Source organism: Eucyclogobius newberryi, unplaced genomic scaffold, assembly GCF_026437365.1.
Source record: "Eucyclogobius newberryi isolate DKJ021-1_F unplaced genomic scaffold, fEucNew1.0.hap1 SCAF_1, whole genome shotgun sequence".
Taxonomy (NCBI): Eukaryota; Metazoa; Chordata; class Actinopteri; order Gobiiformes; family Gobiidae; genus Eucyclogobius; species Eucyclogobius newberryi.
The window spans coordinates 15,494,236-15,512,680 of NW_027315723.1; the positions used below are offsets into that span (position 1 = coordinate 15,494,236).

Sequence of the window (18,445 nt, forward strand, 5' to 3'; positions counted from 1 at the left end):
GAGAGAGTGGAGGACATGCAGTAAATTGTCAGAGTTGGGATTTGAACTCACTACACTGCGGCTGGTTGCACTTGGAGCCTGGGACTTAACCATTAGACCACCGGACAGCACTGTACCTGTTTTGAAGTACAGTGCTGTCCAGTGTGAAATGAAGAAAAAATAAAATTGTGGTTTAGCCATAAAAGAGAGGTTTCATGTAATTTTGTGTGAAATTAAAATAACATGCAGAGTCTCATTTAAAACATGATTAAAAGTTGAGCAGATCATCATAGTGTCTATGATTGCTTCTGCTGAAAATGTCAGATACTGTATATGTCACGCAGACAGAGCAGGTAAAGGTTAGGGGACTCTGGTTCATTATGACTTCAAACAAAAGACTCTCCATCAGATCACTCCACCAGGATTACCGGGACTATGCTGCCATGGTGATGGTGACGACTGCAACACATGGATAATCATGGAGAATATGCATCAGAGAGAGAGAGAGAGAAGAGAAAGGTTTAAAAATGGACTGGCTAAATAATTACAGATCAGAATGGACAATGCTGTGCTGGGGATTGTACACATTTTAAGTTGAGGTCTTAGTCCTGGTTTAGTCTTGGTTTTAGACTTCATTTTGCCATGTTTGAAGGGCACTTTCTAGTGGCTTGGCTGCTTGTCTGCAAATGTAAATGCTTTGCCTAGAATGCCACATTATGGCATAACATTTATCCATCTCCAGACTAGTAGGTGACAACACCAAGTTACATTTCAGATCGGTGGAGAAGCTGTTTTTATTTTAATAAAACAGTTGTAATTGAATAAAAGCAAGACAGAGGTTTAATGCCATCCAGTGGAACATTCCAGGCAATTCAATAACATCTCTGTGGAGACAATGCAGCCATACCGTTGAAATGGTGTATGTGTGGGACAAATGTGGGACAGCAGATGAAAATGAGCCCGGCGTGTTTACAGCAGGTATGTCACGTATGTTCATTAACATGCACTGTCCCTACCTGGTTTATTCCTGGTGAAGACTTGGTTGATTTATAGTTTTGTCTGGAATGGAAAACAAGTTTAGTTGATATGTTTTTGTTTTAGTTTATACCTGATACCTGTATTAGAATTGGTTTTAGTATTTATTTCTTTTCAGATCCGTTTCCATACTTGGATCTAGTAAATATGGATCTAGTAGTACCACAGTTAAGTCATGGTTTAGACCTGGTTTACAACTGGTTTAGTACTGCTTTATACCTGGATTGGTTTATACCTGGTTTATTTCTAATTTAGTCCTGACCTAGTCAAGGATCTGCCCCAGTTTACATCTGCTTTGTTCCTGGTTTAGACCTGTGTGTGAGGAGTGAGGGCATTTTAACACTGCTTTGTCCCTGTACTGTCTTTGTCTCCAGTTCATTTGATCCCATTTAAACCAACAGGAACCTCAGAGACCAGGAAAACCCACTGAAATCAGAACTAAGACCAAGCATAGTTCTTAACCAAGGTTCAACTTACTGTAACTTTAAAGCTGTATATAACGCTTATTTATTGGAACAGGAACTCATGGTCACTTTTGTATTGCTAACGGTACACATCCAGAAGAGGGCGCTGTCACTCACAGAATTAATTCAGTTGGACATTTTACTAGAAAGATCTCATGTTTTTGTTGTATCATATAAAACAGGATGAAACCAGAATTGAATGCAACTGAACTGAACCTGGCTCTCATAGGCACTTGTCCTGGTCCTATGTTTAAACCAAAACTAAACAGATTTAACAATGACTAAACATAATCTAGACTTGGAAAAGCAGGACCAAACAGAATACAAACAGGACTTAAACTAGGACTAAATCAAGTCTAAACCAGGTCTAAACAGGGATTAAACCAGGACTAATGCACTCTTTTTGTTAGTATATTCCAGTTGTGTGTATAATCTGCAAAGGTCATTGTTAATCTGTTTTAATCCAGTTCTCGGAGGGGAAAAGTCAAAGGTTGCAGCGCATGACTCCATGATGAGCTACAGCTGCTTTTAGCACAATTACACTCAACCAAATCCACCGACAATCTCCATCAGAAGCAACACTGATATCATGTGTGTGAACGATGGTGGTTATCCTGTCTCCTCCACCAACATCTTCCCTCATCATGTATGTAGAGCTCAACAGTCCCCGCACACTACTTCATGCTTTTTTCTCAAATAAAACATATATATATATATATATATATATATATATATATATATATATATATATATATATATATATATGAGGATGGGAGGGCATCTGTCTTTCATATGTCAGGAAATGAATGGCAGGTCTGATATTATGATCTATGAGTAGAGCTGTAACAGTACATTAAGCTGATTGAACAAGTGCATTGACCTAAATACTGGTATACAAAGGTTTAAAAATAACTTCTAGGACTAAACCAGGTTTTAGCTGGGACTGAGAAGGACTAAACCAGGGTCAGAAATAACCCTCTACACCAGGGGTGGGCAATTATTTTCCTCCGAGGGCCATATTCAAATCCAGGCAAGTAGCGGAGGGCCGGCCCGTGATCATTGGTGTGAAAAAAACAAAATCAAAAATATCAAATAAAATATAGGCTATTGAATCTATATTTAATTCATTTCACGTCATATTTATTAAGGATACAAGTACAAAAAACATTTATTTATTTTATTAATTATTATTTTTAACATTACTTGGCATCTTTGGCGGGCCGGATTATAAAGACACATGTGGCCCGCGGGCCGTAGTTTGCCCACCCCTGCTTTGGACCCATGCACACAGGCCTGGACCAGTTTAGTGTTTAGGGACCACTTTAGACCACCGTCCAGGGGAGTTTCTAACAAGCACACTCTGGGAACATGAACAGGAGGATCTGATGGAAACTTATTTTATGTAGTAATTTAAATAATTAAATTAAAATAAATGGTATATATTTCTAGCATTGTTTTCTTTAAAGTTTAAACTGTACAAGCCGATGCAATTTTTTCCAAAAAATCTTGAAATCTTGAATCTTTAAGCTGTTCCTCTGAAGTACAAACAATTTGCTGGAGCCTTTGTGAAGCTGAGACTCTGTAGTTTTGGACTCTGTCTGTTTTATTCTAATCTCAAGTAGAAAAATGCTCTGCTCAAGGGAATTCAGATTTTAAATCCTGCCAAGATTTTCTTTGTTAAATATATAAATGAGTAAAGCTGGTTTCTGGAGGGATCGGCTGATGGACACTAAAATGAGAATTTGTTGGGTTTTGACAATTCTCTTTTAAAAGCTGAAGGTAAATTCACAAAAAAATAGTTTTGGGGACTGAGTAAAGAACAAGAACTGTGATGATGTGGGACAGGCCTCTGCCACAATGTGAGCAGACTCTCTGTCACTCTCTTCTGCAAGTTAATCTAAGAATATTCATAAAATATAATTTACTTTATGCACAAATAAGGGCAGAAACAAGTTAATCAATTAATCACAACTAATTAATATTGAAATAATCAACAACTAATATAGTCATCGAGATTTTATTTAAGTAGAATCCATATCCTATTATTTTTTTATTTTATTTTAGGATATTTTTTTGTTTGATGGTTTTGGAGTACAAACTGACTCTGATGCTTCCCAGAATAAGATAAGATAAGATAATCCTTTAATATCCACACAAGGGGAAATTTTGTTGTTACAACGCAGTAGAAACAGGAGGAAAGGACAGATTATAGGAAGTTTCAAAAACACACTCTTAATAGAACTCTTATGAACAAAACAAAAAACTCTTATTAACAAAGCTCCTCTCCTATCTTAATAGGGAATGGAGGGGGGAAATAAAAATAAAATAGATAAATAAAAATAAAAAGATAAAGATACAAATAAGATAATAAAAAAAAAAAAGATAATAGAATAAAATAAAAACAAAGTAAAAATAGCTAGCACAAGACTAGGTAACACTATTAGCAGGTGAGTAAACTGAATAAAAACAAAATAGAACACTCTTATTTACAGGTATTGCACATGGTTAATTCAGTATTGCACATGAATATGATGGTATTGCACATGGTTACATCAGTATTGCACATGTTCAGGGCTAGCAGTGTTTGTTGTAGAGTCTGACAGCAGCAGGAAGGAAAGACCTGCGAAACCTTTCCTTCACACATCGAGGGTGGATCAGTCTCTGAAGCTGCTCTCCAGAGCGGACAGAGTGTCCTGCAGGGGGTGAGACTCATGGTCAAGTATAGATGTGAGTTTAGCCAGGACCCTTCTGTCCCCCACCTCCTGCACCGAGTCCAGAGCACAGCCCAGGACGGAGCAGGACTTCTTGATGACTCTGTCCAGCTTCTTCCTCTCCCTCTCTGTGATGCTGCTGCTCCAGCAGGCCACACCGTACAGGAGGGCTGATGCCACCACAGAGTCATAGAAGGTCTTCAGGAGTGGCCCTGCCACTCCGAATAGTTTATTTGACTGGAAATACGAGGGTTACAACTTTATTTTTGTGTACATATCAAGCAGCTTGAGAGTTCCTTTTATAAGATGATGGACAAAATGAAATAGCGTCCCATGCGTGGGACGGCCTAATCCAGGTTGAAAGGATTAATTTGAACAAACTGAATCAGAAGTAAATCAAGACATGGACAAAATGGGAAATGACCGAGCCAAGGTCCTCTGGGACTTCCGGATACAGACAGACCGAATGGTAATGGTGAACCAACCGGACATAGTGGTGGTCGACAAGGGTCAGAGGAAAGCCGTGGTGGTGGAAATTGCAGCGCCATGGAATGGAAACATCCGGAAAAAGAGAAATTCCAAGGCCTCAGAGAGGAACTGGAGAAGGCCTGGAGCGTGAAGGTATCGGTGGTGCCCGTAGTGATCAGAGCACTTGGGGCAGTGACCCCAAACTGGAACATCTTGTTCCAGAAAAGTGGGTTAAAGAGGACCCGAGCTTGAAGGGGGATAAAGAGGGACCACCCACGGAGGGTGAGGAAGAGGTTTTTATATAGTTGACTTGTGGAACCGGCTTCAGAGGAATCAAGCAGCAGCTCCACAGTCACATGAGTAAAATAGTCACATATTCTGGTGATCACATATATACTGGGGGCACATATTGCAGTGGTGGGGACTTTCTGGAGAGGGGGACTTATTATTTTATTTTTGATTTATCTTTTAATTCATTCATTATTTTTTGAGAATGGGTCTTACAATAATAACAATAGCATGTTTAGAATGTTTAAACTTAAGCTGATTCCAAAGCAATACACATCCATGCTCTTATCTTTTTATCTTCTAAAATAATCATGGTGCATTGTGAGAAAATTCACCAGTTCAAGGCAGCGACGGCTACACAGATGTATCCTAACCACATTCTAACCAAAAAGAGGACACAAGCCACTGCGAACAGGAACATTAGAACATGACTTAGATGACCTGGATGCCCTGCCACGCCCAGATCAGACCAAGGCAAGGCGCTTATTGTTGGGAAACAGCCCAAGACTACACCAAGGGTAAATCAGAGTCCAAACAGAATCGAGCTGTCAAGAACTGAGCCAGGACTAAATCAAGACTAAGTCAGAACTAAACCAGGTCAAAAACTGCACTAAATCAGGACTAAAACAGGGCTAAATCAAGATTCAATATAGAACCCATGGGGACTAAAACAGGACTAAATGTCTTCACTATTATTTCGACTTGATATGTGACATTAGCGCACATGACTTAAACATTTAATGAACCAAATCAAAGCCGATTGTCTCTTCATTAGAACAATTATTTACGTAAATTGCATGATTAAACAAATAGCATATGATTTCCCAATATGCTCCATGGCTGTAAAACCACTAATGAGTTCACTGAATTCAAAAGCGTATTAGCTCACTTATACGAATATATTTACTTTCATTTGACAGGGTTAAGTCACTGGAATAAGTGGCCTTGTAAGAAAAAACATTCAATAATGTATGTTTTACCAAGGTAAAGGAAAAAAAAGTCTTGGACTGGTCCTGGTTTGGTCCTGGTTTGGTCCTGGTCTGGTCCTGGTCTGGTCCTGGTCTGGTCCTGGTTTGGTCCTGGTTTGGTCCTAGTCTGGTCCTGGTTTGGTCCTGGTTTAGTCCTGGTCTGGTCCTGGTTTGGTCCTGGTTTGGTCCTGGTCTGGTCCTGGTTTGGTCCTGGTTTGGTGCTGGTCTGGTACTGGTTTGGTGCTGGTTTGGTGCTGGTCTGGTCCTGGTTTGGTCCTGGTTTGGTCCTGGTTTGGTGCTGGTCTGGTCCTGGTTTGGTCCTGGTTTGGTCCTGGTTTGATCCTGGTTTGGTCCTGGTTTGGTCCTGGTTTGGTCCTAGTCTGGTCCTGGTTTGGTCCTGGTTTAGTCCTGGTCTGGTCCTGGTTTGGTCCTGGTTTGGTCCTGGTCTGGTCCTGGTTTGGTCCTGGTTTGGTCCTGGTCTGGTCCTGGTTTGGTCCTGGTTTGGTGCTGGTCTGGTACTGGTTTGGTGCTGGTTTGGTGCTGGTCTGGTCCTGGTTTGGTCCTGGTTTGGTCCTGGTTTGGTGCTGGTCTGGTCCTGGTTTGGTCCTGGTTTGGTCCTGGTTTGATCCTGGTTTGGTCCTGGTTTGGTGCTGGTCTGGTCCTGGTTTGGTCCTGGTTTGGTCCTGGTTTGGTCCTGGTTTGGTGCTGGTTTGGTCCTGGTTTGGTCCTGGTTTGGTGCTGGTCTGGTCCTGGTTTGGTCCTGGTTTGGTCCTGGTTTGATCCTGGTTTGGTCCTGGTTTGGTCCTGGTTTGGTGCTGGTCTGTTCCTGGGTTGGCTCTTTATTAGTCAGCTTTGTGATCCTGGTTCGATTCTGGTATTGTACTGCCGCTTGTTTTCCCGCTTTTATCCTTGCAGCTGGATACACTGTATAAAAGAGCTATTAAAGTCATGGATAAACAACCAAGACATTTTCATCACTGTACAATAGTTTTTGAAGTTGGTCGGACTCTCATCAATTTGCAGATTTTTGCCTAATGTTCAAAGTTATGCATGATTTGGCTCCTGCTCCACTGGCAGATTTCACCACTAGAGGCTCTGTGAGAGGCGACTGTGAGAGGCTCTGTGAGAGGCGACTGTGAGAGGCGACTGTGAGAGGCGACTGTGAGAGGCGACTGTGAGAGGCTCTGTGAGAGGCGACTGTGAGAGGCGACTGTGAGAGGCTCTGTGAGAGGCTCTGTGAGAGGCTCTGTGAGAGGCTCTGTGAGAGGCGACTGTGAGAGGCGACTGTGAGAGGCGACTGTGAGAGGCTCTGTGAGAGGCTCTGTGAGAGGCTCTGTGAGAGGCTCTGTGAGAGGCTCTGTGAGAGGCGACTGTGAGAGGCGACTGTGAGAGGCGACTGTGAGAGGCTCTGTGAGAAGCTCTGTGAGAGGCTCTGTGAGAGGCGACTGTGAGAGGCGACTGTGAGAGGCTCTGTGAGAGGCGACTGTGAGTGGCGACTGTGAGAGGCTCTGTGAGAGGCTCTGTGAGAGGCGACTGTGAGAGGCGACTGTGAGAGGCGACTGTGAGAGGCTCTGTGAGAAGCTCTGTGAGAGGCGACTGTGAGAGGCTCTGTGAGAGGCTCTGTGAGAGGCGACTGTGAGAGGCGACTGTGAGAGGCTCTGTGAGAGGCTCTGTGAGAGGCGACTGTGAGAGGCTCTGTGAGAGGCTCTGTGAGAGGCTCTGTGAGAAGCTCTGTGAGAGGCTCTGTGAGAGGCTCTGTGAGAGGCGACTGTGAGAGGCGACTGTGAGAGGCGACTGTGAGAGGCTCTGTGAGAGGCTCTGTGAGAGGCTCTGTGAGAGGCTCTGTGAGAGGCGACTGTGAGAGGCGACTGTGAGAGGCGACTGTGAGAGGCTCTGTGAGAAGCTCTGTGAGAGGCTCTGTGAGAGGCGACTGTGAGAGGCGACTGTGAGAGGCTCTGTGAGAGGCGACTGTGAGTGGCGACTGTGAGAGGCTCTGTGAGAGGCTCTGTGAGAGGCTCTGTGAGAGGCTCTGTGAGAGGCTCTGTGAGAGGCGATTGTGAGAGGCGACTGTGAGAGGCGACTGTGAGAGGCGACGTGAGAGGCGACGTGAGAGGCGACCGTGAGAGGCAACTGTGAGAGGCGACTGTGAGATCCCTCTGAGGAAGATTGTACTCACTTGGACCAAACAAGGATCGACTTTAGGACCAAGCTGACGTTTTTAATAAACGCATATTCAAGCACTTTACATTTTTAAAGCTCCATTTCCTACATGATATTGAAGATAAAACAACACTTAAGTCTGCAAAAGTATAACGCAAAATATAGAATCGGTACTAATTAGTTCTGGTTTGATTTAGATTCAAATGTAGGTGTATTCCATTGGCATCAGTTCAATCTGAAACAGGAAATGAGTAAAAAAACACGGTTTTACTTCACTTTGACAAAAACAACTTCCTCCTTTAAAAGATGACTTTAGGAAGGGCAGAGAAGTCCTGAAATATGCAGGGAATAAAAGTTAAAGTTAAAAAACTAAATGAAGCAAATTATTGTGAGTTGGTGATGGAAATCAAAAATGCCAAAAATTTAATCAGTTAGTTAGTCAGTTATCATCTTGAAGAAATCCAAGATAAAGCCAGGACTAATCCAAGACTAAACCAGGACTGAACCCACTTCAATTCAGGTCGCATTTTGACTCTAGCTTGTTCTTGATTTAGTCTTGGTTTAGTCCCTGTTTCAGTCTAATATTTTGTCCAGGATTAGACCTGGTTTAGTCCTGGTTTATAATTTAATTACGTACTACAACCTACTTATACTGCTATTTATTTTATGTCTGAAAGTACTGCCAATACTACTTGAAATTCTTCTTATCACTCTTACTAAAAGACTGTGTTTCCTCACATATTCATGTGCAATTACTGTCGGGATCACATGCAATGGTATTTATTTATTTATTTATTTGTCTATGGGAGTTTTTATTTATTTATAGGAGATCTTCTACTGAAAGTGTTTTTCAGACTTCCTATAAGTGATCTGTTCTTCTGTATCTACCTCTGTATCTACCTGCGTAGCACCAATGAAATTTCCCCATGTGGGACAATAAAGGAATATCTTATCTTATCTTATCTTATTTGATGAAGATTTACACTTCCTGGTGTCTGTCCAATCAGAGCGCTCCGAATACAACTGAAACCTTGGTTTGTACTTGTACTTTTCTCAGTCTGGTACCTCACCTCCTCTGCTCCTCCTCGGCTCGTTTCTCCTTAGATAATATTAGCCCTGTTTTTAAACCAGTTTAGTTGTTAAATATGGGGAATTTTGCTGCCAATGAAGGACTATCTGTCTTTGTCATTGTAAGTATTATTTTTTTGTCATTGTAAGAATTAATTTAATTTAATTTTTTAAAATGTTTTTAATTTAAATTAACTTCTGTAATTTAGTCTTGGTTTTAGCAATTAATAAGTAATAGACTGTCAAATGTGATGTTTATTTTTATTTTTTATAGAAATTTTGGGGCCATAGGCTTTATTAGACAGGACAGCTAAGTGTGAAATGGGGATGACAGAGAAGGGAGGACATTGTACGACTTACGACACTACAGCCAGCTACACCTGGAGCATGGCATATGTGCTGCTGCCTTAACCACTCGACCACCGGACAGCACCTGTTGTACTTATATCATGCAACATTTTTTGTAGACCTAATTATTACTTCATTTAGGGTTTCTCTTATGTTAGGATAGCCCTGTTGTAAGTTTAAATTTGCTATTATGTGCAACTGAATTAATTAAACAATCCTTCTTTCACCACCATACATATTGTATATATAATAGTGTACTATATATATTACTCATAATGTTGCACTAAATTATAACAAACAAGCATAAATATACATAAAAGTTGTTGACGTTTTTAATAAAAAATGATTTATTCACAAAAAATATGAAATTGAAGTGTTAAATTCTCAAAATGGTTGTATTAAAGACTAGTATTTTTGTATTTATTTATTTGTCTATTTATTTAATAAAGAGACAATGCATATTAAAACCAGAAAATGCAATAAATCATGTACCTGTAAATATGCAGAATTATAGCCAAAGCCTTTTCCATCCTCACATAACCTTATAATCCATCAGTTTAGGTTTAGTTGAGATCAGTTTCTTAAAAGTTACATAATGCATCTTTAATTGTATACTTTGTTGCTCCTTCTTTCAGTTGGTCTGGCTGGGCATCAATGTCTTCCTGTTTGTTCACTTTTACTTGGCCTTTCTCACTCCCAGATGGTTCTACACTCGAGTCCTGCTCGGGGTGAGTCCAGTCCTGGTCCAGTCCTGGTCCAGTCCTGGTCCAGTGTCTGCATGGGTTTACTGTTTAGATGTTGGTTTAGTCCTGATTTAGATATTTGACCAATACTCACACCACAAGGACTACATCAGAATTAAATCAGGCTTAAACTAGGACAAAACCAGGACAAAACACCTTTAGTCATTGGTTTAGTCCTAGTTTGACCAATTATTCTACAGTGAACACAGAGCTTTGTATTCATTATTTCCTTACAAAAAAGCCCCTGTTCTTTTCACTTCCTCTAAAAATACAGCTGTTCCCTCAGATGTGACTACAGTAATGACCTCACTACAGAAGTAGTACATCAGGATCGGAAGCAAAACATTTTATTGCTACTTCAAGATAAATTACTCAAGTAGAAGTACAGAATACAGATAATTATTGTAGTAACAGTATGTATGTGAAAATACAGACAGAGGAGCAGTGCAACAAACACAAATACTCAAATAATCAAAAATTGCATAGTAATAATGAATAATTATTATCATGATAAAATGAAGCTTTTGTCACCAAAACTTTTACTCAAATAAGAGAACTGTTACACTGTCAAATACATTACTCAAGTAGGAGTGAAATTACTGTGTCTGAAAGCGACTCTGAAATGAGCACTTTTACCCCTCAGCACGCATTGTCCTGGGCCAGAGCTCCTGCCGCCTGTCTGAACTTTAACTGTATGTTGATCCTCCTCCCGGTCTGCAGAAACCTCCTCTCCTTACTCAGAGGAACCATCCAGGTACAAAAGATCACATACACTTCAGAAGAAGGGGAGTTTACATGATTAAAATGGAAAATCTACAGTGTATGTAGTTTCAACAGCTTGAATGAGGAACTAGGCCTGTATTTGGTACTCGGATAGTCAGTACAAAAACTATTATCAAAAATAAATACTCATTTGATGTATCAACAATAAAAGAAAAACATAATAATAGCCTGTATCCATAAAACCACAGTGAATGTCAAAATTAAGTGGTTGTCTTCTTTGTTTCGTTATAACACAATTATACACAATATATAACATTAAACATACGGGAATATTCAGACCTATTATGATAATCACTATAATGACTGTATATGGATAAATGGAAAACCATATCGTTGAACCGCAGTTAACATAAAGGTCAATGCTAATCTCGCTCCCAGAAGCCAAGCAGAACAGGGCCTGCCTTAAATGTGGAAAAGCACCACATAAATACACTATAATAATAAATATATCTCATAAAACGTTCTTCCTCTCTGTCTCTGGCTCAGTGCTGCAGTCGGACGGCCGCTCGACAGTTGGACAGAAACCTCACCTTCCACAAACTGGTGGCCTACATGATCGCCTTCCACACTGGTACTGCCAAAACACCCCTTCTGCACTGACAAAACACAAAACCAGACAAAAAACAATAGCTTCTAGCACCAACGCTAATCATTTTAGATCTAAATAATGTGACAGAATTTGAAGAATTACTATTAATAAAATAAAGAGAATACATCTCCAGATATGTATAAACTACATTTATACATAGAGAAAATAAAATTAAATGTTACAAATAATCTAAAGTACTACAAATTTGACTTGCATTTTACGAATGGGCTGTTATGGATTTCTTTGAGCCAATAACAATATCGAACATTTGTCTTGCTGCTGTGGCTGACCAATATTTGCTGAAACCAGGAATTAAGCTTTTTTAATGCCATATAATAGTTTGTTGTCTGATTGTATAAACTCTGTCCCTGCAGCTGTGCACATCATTGCTCACCTGTTTAACTTTGAGTTCTTCATGAACGCTCAACTGGACCGCGACCAGAAGCTGCTCCCGTTTGTGCTGTCCGAGATTGGAACCAACGACAACGCTTCCTTCCTCAACCCTATACGCACCAATGAGACGGTAAAGGCGGTGTGTAGACTGTGTTTAGGCTGGGTTTAGGCTGGGTTTAGACCAGCTTTAGACCGGGTTTAGACCAGCTTTAGACCAGCTTTAGACCGGGTTTAGACCAGCTTTAGACCAGCTTTAGACCGGGTTTAGACCAGCTTTAGACCAGCTTTAGATCAGCTTTAGATCAGCTTTAGACCGGGTTTAGACCAGCTTTAGACCAGCTTTAGACCGGGTTTAGACCAGCTTTAGACCGGGTTTGGACCAGCTTTAGACCAGCTTTAGACCGGGTTTAGACCAGCTTTAGTCCAGCTTTAGACCAGCTTTAGACCAGCTTTAGTCCAGCTTTAGTCCAGCTTTAGACCAGCTTTAGACCAGCTTTAGACCAGCTTTAGACCAGCTTTAGACCAGCTTTAGACCGGGTTTAGACCAGGTTTAGACCAGCTTTAGACCAGGTTTAGACCAGCTTTAGACCAGCTTTAGACCGGGTTTGGACCAGCTTTAGACCAGCTTTAGACCGGGTTTAGACCGGCTTTAGACCGGGTTTAGACCGGCTTTAGACCTGGTTTAGACCAGCTTTAGACCGGGTTTAGACCAGCTTTAGACCGGGTTTAGACCAGCTTTAGACCAGCTTTAGAACGGGTTTAGACCAGCTTTAGACTGGGTTTGGACCAGCTTTAGACCGGGTTTAGACCAGCTTTAGACCGGGTTTAGACCAGCTTTAGACCGGCTTTAGACCGGGTTTAGACCAGCTTTAGACCGGGTTTAGACCAGCTTTAGACCGGGTTTAGACCAGCTTTACACCAGCTTTAGACCGGGTTTAGACCAGCTTTAGACCGGGTTTAGACCAGCTTTAGACCGGGTTTAGACCAGCTTTAGACCGGGTTTGGACCAGCTTTAGACCAGCTTTAGACCAGCTTTGGGCCATGTTTAGTGCACACAACTTCCCATCCGCACCAATGAGACCTGGATTAGTCTTGAATTAGTCCTGGGTTGGTTCTGGTTTTGGTCCTGTGAGTTGAGAGATGGGACAGGTTGTGTAGACCTGGGTTAGTTCTGGTTTAGCTCTAAATGATGTGGTATTGGCTTTGAGCTCTCATTCAGACCTGGTTTAGTTCTGTATCTGTCCTTATACATCCAATGAAAACATAGAAATCAAGTTATTTTCAGTCTCCATTGCATCACTATATGCCTCAATAACATAAATCTCTTATTACATCAGATTAAGATTCCCCTTGTCCTCAGACAAACTGTTCCTCAAAACACTTCCTCTTTTTTGATGAGCACTGCTTCAGCCTTAGGTCAAACTTCACTCTAGACATATCTAGACTTTATTTATTTAGTCTGTTGCCTATATATTTAAAGAGGCTGTACTTGTTTTTTTTCATGTATAATTTGTTTTCCTTCAGTACGGATTGTAAAAGCAGGTCTTGGGATCAAAATGTTGTGATGTCTGCATCTAATTATGAACAGTTTCTATCGGCCTGAACCTGTCAGAATGCTAATTGTTGGTCTGGCCTCATGATTTAACATGTAGGTTAGTTACTGATTTAGTGCCTCTTTATTCTGGTTTAGTCTTGTTTGGTCCCAGCTTTAGCCCCTGCTTTAGTCCTGGTTTGTATTGTAAATCCCTGGTTTTGTCCAGTCTAATTTCTGTCTTTTCTTTGAGATTATGGCACATGTTATTGGTCAAAAGTCCAGGTCCAGTCCTGTTTAAGTCCTGTTTTCTTTCATCTGTAGAACCAGACCATTGTGATGTTCACCACGGTTGCCGGCCTGACGGGTGTGGCCATCACTCTGGCTCTGATCCTGATCATCACCTCCTCCACAGAGTTCATCCGAAGGTCATACTTCGAGGTCTTCTGGTTCACACACCACCTCTTTGTCATTTTTTTCATCGGGCTTGTCTTCCATGGATTCCAGTAAGAACATTAAATATACACAGCACTAAACAAGGATTTTTGTGTGTGTTTTACACTTTCCCCTGTATAACTTGGTTTAGACCTGGTTTTAAACTGGTTTGGACCTGGTCTGACCTCGAGTGGATATTTAGTAGTTGTAGAAAGGTAGTAGTAGTCGTTGAAGTCCAAGTTATTGTTGTTGTTGTAGTAATAGTAGTTGAAGTACTAGTTGTAAAAATTGTAGCTGAAGCATTAGTTGTAATTGTACTTTTTCTTATGGTGTATTTCTTGTATATTTGTATTTTCAGGCGTATAGTTCGTGGTCAAACGATGGAGAGTCTTAATACCAATAATCCAGAGAACTGCTCTGAGCGCTTCCAGGACTGGGGCAAGAACGAGTCTGACTGTGCTGTGCCCGAGTTTGCAGGAAACCCCCCCATGGTGAGTCCTGGTTTAGACCTGGTTTGGACCTGGTTTGGACCTGGTTTAGACCTGGTTTAGACCTGGTTTAGACCTGGTTTAGACCTGGTTTAGACCTGGTTTAGACCTGTCTTAGACCTGGTTTAGACCTGGTTTAGACCTGGTTTAGACCTGGTTTAGACCTGGTTTAGACCTGGCTTAGACCTGGTTTAGACCTGGTTTAGACCTGTCTTAGACCTGGTTTAGACCTGGTTTAGACCTGTCTTAGACCTGGTTTAGACCTGGTTTAGACCTGGTTTAGACCTGGTTTAGACCTGGTTTAGACCTGGCTTAGACCTGGCTTAGACCTGGTTTAGACCTGTCTTAGACCGGGTTTACATCTGGTTTGGACCTTGTAGAGACATTTTTTGTCCATTTGGGGGACTGTGAGTCTTCTGTGAGTCGCTCCTACAAATGCACATGTTTACATTAGATTCTATTCTGTCAGGGGTTATTTTAAGTTGTAAATTGTTTTAATTTAGTGTGTAATATATAATAACCTGGTCGCTTTAAAGTGCGTTATAAATAAAGTTGCAGTTGAAGTGTCAGTTGCTTTGGACCTGGTTTCGAACGATTTGAACCTGATTTGGAACTGGTTAGTTGGTTCTGGTTTTGAGTAATGGTTATAGTCCTGTTTTAAACTGAGTTAAGTCCATGTTCAGTCTCGGTTTAGTCTTGATATACTTGGAGCACTTGGTGAGTTATTTTCTTGTTGATTCCAGACGTGGAAGTGGGTGGTGGGGCCCATGTTCCTGTATCTGTGTGAGAGACTGGTCCGACTTTACAGATCGCACCAGAAAGTCGTCGTCACAAAGGTTTGTACCAACCATTTTTCATTGTTATTAAGTAAGTTTAGCTCAATATTGCGGTTTATCATGAACAAAAAGTCAAATAATGATCTACCTATTCTACAGTTTAGTCCTAAATACTTGAAAGAAAGCTTAAGGTGTTTTCTGTACCTTATTGTTCCTCCCTGGTCCTGCAGGTGGTGATGCATCCCTCGCGCACGCTGGAGCTGCAGATGAAGCGTAAAGGTTTTAAGATGGAGGTGGGTCAGTACGTCTTCATCCAGTGCCCGAGCGTGTCCCGTCTGGAGTGGCACCCGTTCACGCTGACCTCTGCCCCCGAAGAGGACCACTTCAGCACCCACATCCGCATTGTGGGCGACTGGACCGAGGAGCTGTACCAGGCCTGTGGAGGGGACCAGCCCGAGCAGAAGCAGGCCTGGACTTTGCCCAAGTGAGAAGAGAAAGGAGGGTTTAAGGTTTAGGTCAAGTCTAGGGTTTAGACCTGATTTAGACCTGGTTTAGACCTAAAAACACAGGTTAGGGCCAGGGTTTAGCCCGAGTTTGGACTTGTTTTAGACCTGCTCAAGTAAGAGAAGAAAAATGGGTTTAAGGCTTAAGTCAAGTTTAGGGTTTAGACCTGGTTTAGACCTGGTTTAGACCTTCCCAAATGAGAGAAGAAATGATGGTTCAAGATTTAGGTTAGAACTCGATGTTAACTAAGCTCCACTTCAATAGTCGAGTCAAACAAGTATCACCATAGGCCAAAAGTAGGACTAAACACAAACTAAATCAGGTCTAAACCACAGACCAAACAAAAACAAATGACCAGAAATTAACCAGGACTAAACTACAGTACGTATCCATCAGTAATACAACAAATCATTGGCAAACCCAGTCTAAAGGTCTAAACCTGGTCTAAACCTCTGTACGGTCTGTTGATGGTTATCTTGATCATTTGCCATGGTATTTTTCTATGGCTCACAGCTCCTAGTCTTCACATTAAATAATTACAGTGTAGGTGTTTTTCTGCAAAGCGTTTCTAAAAAGTGACACACCGGCATTGATGCTGTCGGATCCTGTACCAATTTCCCAGGTCTAAAATGACAAACACAATTATTGACACAAAGGACACCCGCAAGCCCAATCTCCACTAATGACCACTCATTCAAGAACGCTGCAGGCTACAGCGAGCACCAGGTACAAAACACTTGAGACGGACTTTTGACAAGACAAGGAGGCGAGGAGGGAGGACGCTAGGAGACTGAACAACATAAAAGGGGAAATTGATTTAGAAGTATATTTAAAGTTTGCTGAGAGAAATTAGCAAGAAATGAAATGAAGAATACAGGACAAACCCAGTTCTAATCCCTAGTCTCTCTCTGGTCACAGGATTGCCATAGACGGCCCGTTTGGCACTGCGTCGGAGGATGTGTTTCGTTATGAGGTGGTGATGCTGGTTGGAGCCGGGATCGGGGTGACGCCTTTCGCCTCCATCCTCAAATCTGTGTGGTACAAACACATCCAGAACAACCAGGACACCTTCACCAAGAAGGTAAGGGTTTGCACTGGGTTTTAGACTCAGTTTAGCCCTGGTTTAGTCCTGGTTTGGTCCTGGTTTAGTCCTGTATGTTGTTTCAGATTTATTTCTACTGGTTGTGCCCGGAGACCGAGGCCTTCGAATGGTTTGCAGATCTGCTCCAGTCTTTAGAAAAACAGATGAACGAGCGAGACTTGAACGATTTCCTCAGCTACAACATCTACCTCACACGCTGGAAGGAGCAGGAGGTACAAATATTTACACTACTACTACAAACACTAGTACACTACTACTATTACTACTGTAATGTATCCATCTTGTTCAGGCGGCTCATTTCCGGGTTCATCACGAGGCAGAGAACGATCCGATCACGGGACTCAAACAGAAGACTTTGTACGGAAAACCCAACTGGGACAGCGAGTTCAGCTGCATCGCCACCAAACACCCAAAGTACTACTACTACTACTACTACTACTACTACTACTACTACTACTACTACTACTACTACTACTACTACTACTACTACTACTACTACTACTACTACTACTACTACTACTACTACTACTACTACTACTACTACTACTACTACTAATACTAATACTAATACTACTAATACTAATACTAATACTAATACTAATACTAATACTAATACTACTAATACTAATACTAATACCGCAGCCATAACTTCTACTGTTACTGCTACAACTGTTCTACAACACTACTACTATAATTATTGATGCACACTTCAGAATCTATCTCAGTTACAAGGATGTTGGAGGATGGAAGGGCATCTGACTCAAGCTCGTAATGACCTTATTTTCTTTCAGGACTAAAGTGGGCGTGTTCCTTTGTGGACCTCCTCAGCTCGGAAAGTCTCTGGAGAAGCAGTGCCTGTCTCACTCTGAGGCTGAAGTCAAGTTCATCTTCAACAAGGAGAACTTCTAAACCTGATCCAGACCTGGGTTGGATCTTGGTTTAGACTTTGGTTTAGACCTGATTCAGTCCTGGTACAGACCTTGGTTTGGACCTTGGTTTGGACCTGGTTCAGTCCTGGTTTAGACCTGGTTCAGTCCTGGTTCAGACCTTGGTTTAGACCTTGGTTTGGACCTGGTTCAGTCCTGGTTCAGACCTTGGTTCAGACCTTGGTTTGGACCTGGTTCAGTCTTGGTTCAGACCTTGGTTCAGACCTTGGTTTGGACCTGGTTCAGTCCTGGTTCAGACCTTGGTTCAGACCTTGGTTTGGACCTGGTTCAGTCTTGGTTCAGACCTTGGTTCAGACCTTGGTTTGGACCTGGTTCAGTCCTGGTTCAGACCTTGGTTCAGACCTTGGTTTGGACCTAGTTCAGTCCTGGTTCAGACCTTGGTTTAGACCTTGGTTTAGACCTGGTTCAGTCCTGGTTCAGTCCTGGTTCAGACCTTGGTTTAGACCTTGGTTTAGACCTGGTTCAGTCCTGGTTCAGTCCTGGTTCAGACCTTGGTTTAGACCTTGGTTTAGACCTGGTTCAGTCCTGGTACATACCTTGGTTTGGACCTTGGTTCAGACCTTGGTTTGGACCTGGTTCAGTCCAGATCATACACATTTTTTTCTTCTAATTTACCCTTAATTTAGTCGTGATTTAGTCCTTGCTCTAGTCTAGACTTTGGCCTC

At 41.8% G+C, this 18,445-nt stretch overlaps 1 protein-coding gene across 1 annotated transcript; it reads left to right on the forward strand.

The window, feature by feature from the left end:
* Window positions 1-9,156: 9,156 nt before the first annotated feature.
* On the forward strand, window positions 9,157-17,766 carry cybb (cytochrome b-245, beta polypeptide (chronic granulomatous disease)). The gene is made up of 13 exons (XM_072434497.1): window positions 9,157-9,263; window positions 10,125-10,217; window positions 10,876-10,986; window positions 11,502-11,586; window positions 11,979-12,127; window positions 13,853-14,034; window positions 14,322-14,454; window positions 15,195-15,287; window positions 15,458-15,711; window positions 16,650-16,812; window positions 16,899-17,045; window positions 17,123-17,247; window positions 17,625-17,766. Exons 1-13 carry the CDS (start codon window positions 9,219-9,221, stop codon window positions 17,740-17,742), a joined length of 1,698 nt encoding a protein of 565 aa, XP_072290598.1. The 5' UTR covers window positions 9,157-9,218; the 3' UTR covers window positions 17,743-17,766.
* The last annotated feature ends 679 nt before the right edge of the window (window positions 17,767-18,445 follow it).

Bases quoted from the DNA above. Each gene is read 5' to 3' on its own strand.
- cybb (XM_072434497.1), top strand. From the start codon at position 9,219: ATGGGGAATTTTGCTGCCAATGAAGGACTATCTGTCTTTGTCATT. The intron at 15,288-15,457 runs GTTTGTACCAAC...CTGGTCCTGCAG, and splicing joins AGAAAGTCGTCGTCACAAAG to GTGGTGATGCATCCCTCGCG. The intron at 17,046-17,122 runs GTACAAATATTT...CATCTTGTTCAG, and splicing joins CACGCTGGAAGGAGCAGGAG to GCGGCTCATTTCCGGGTTCA.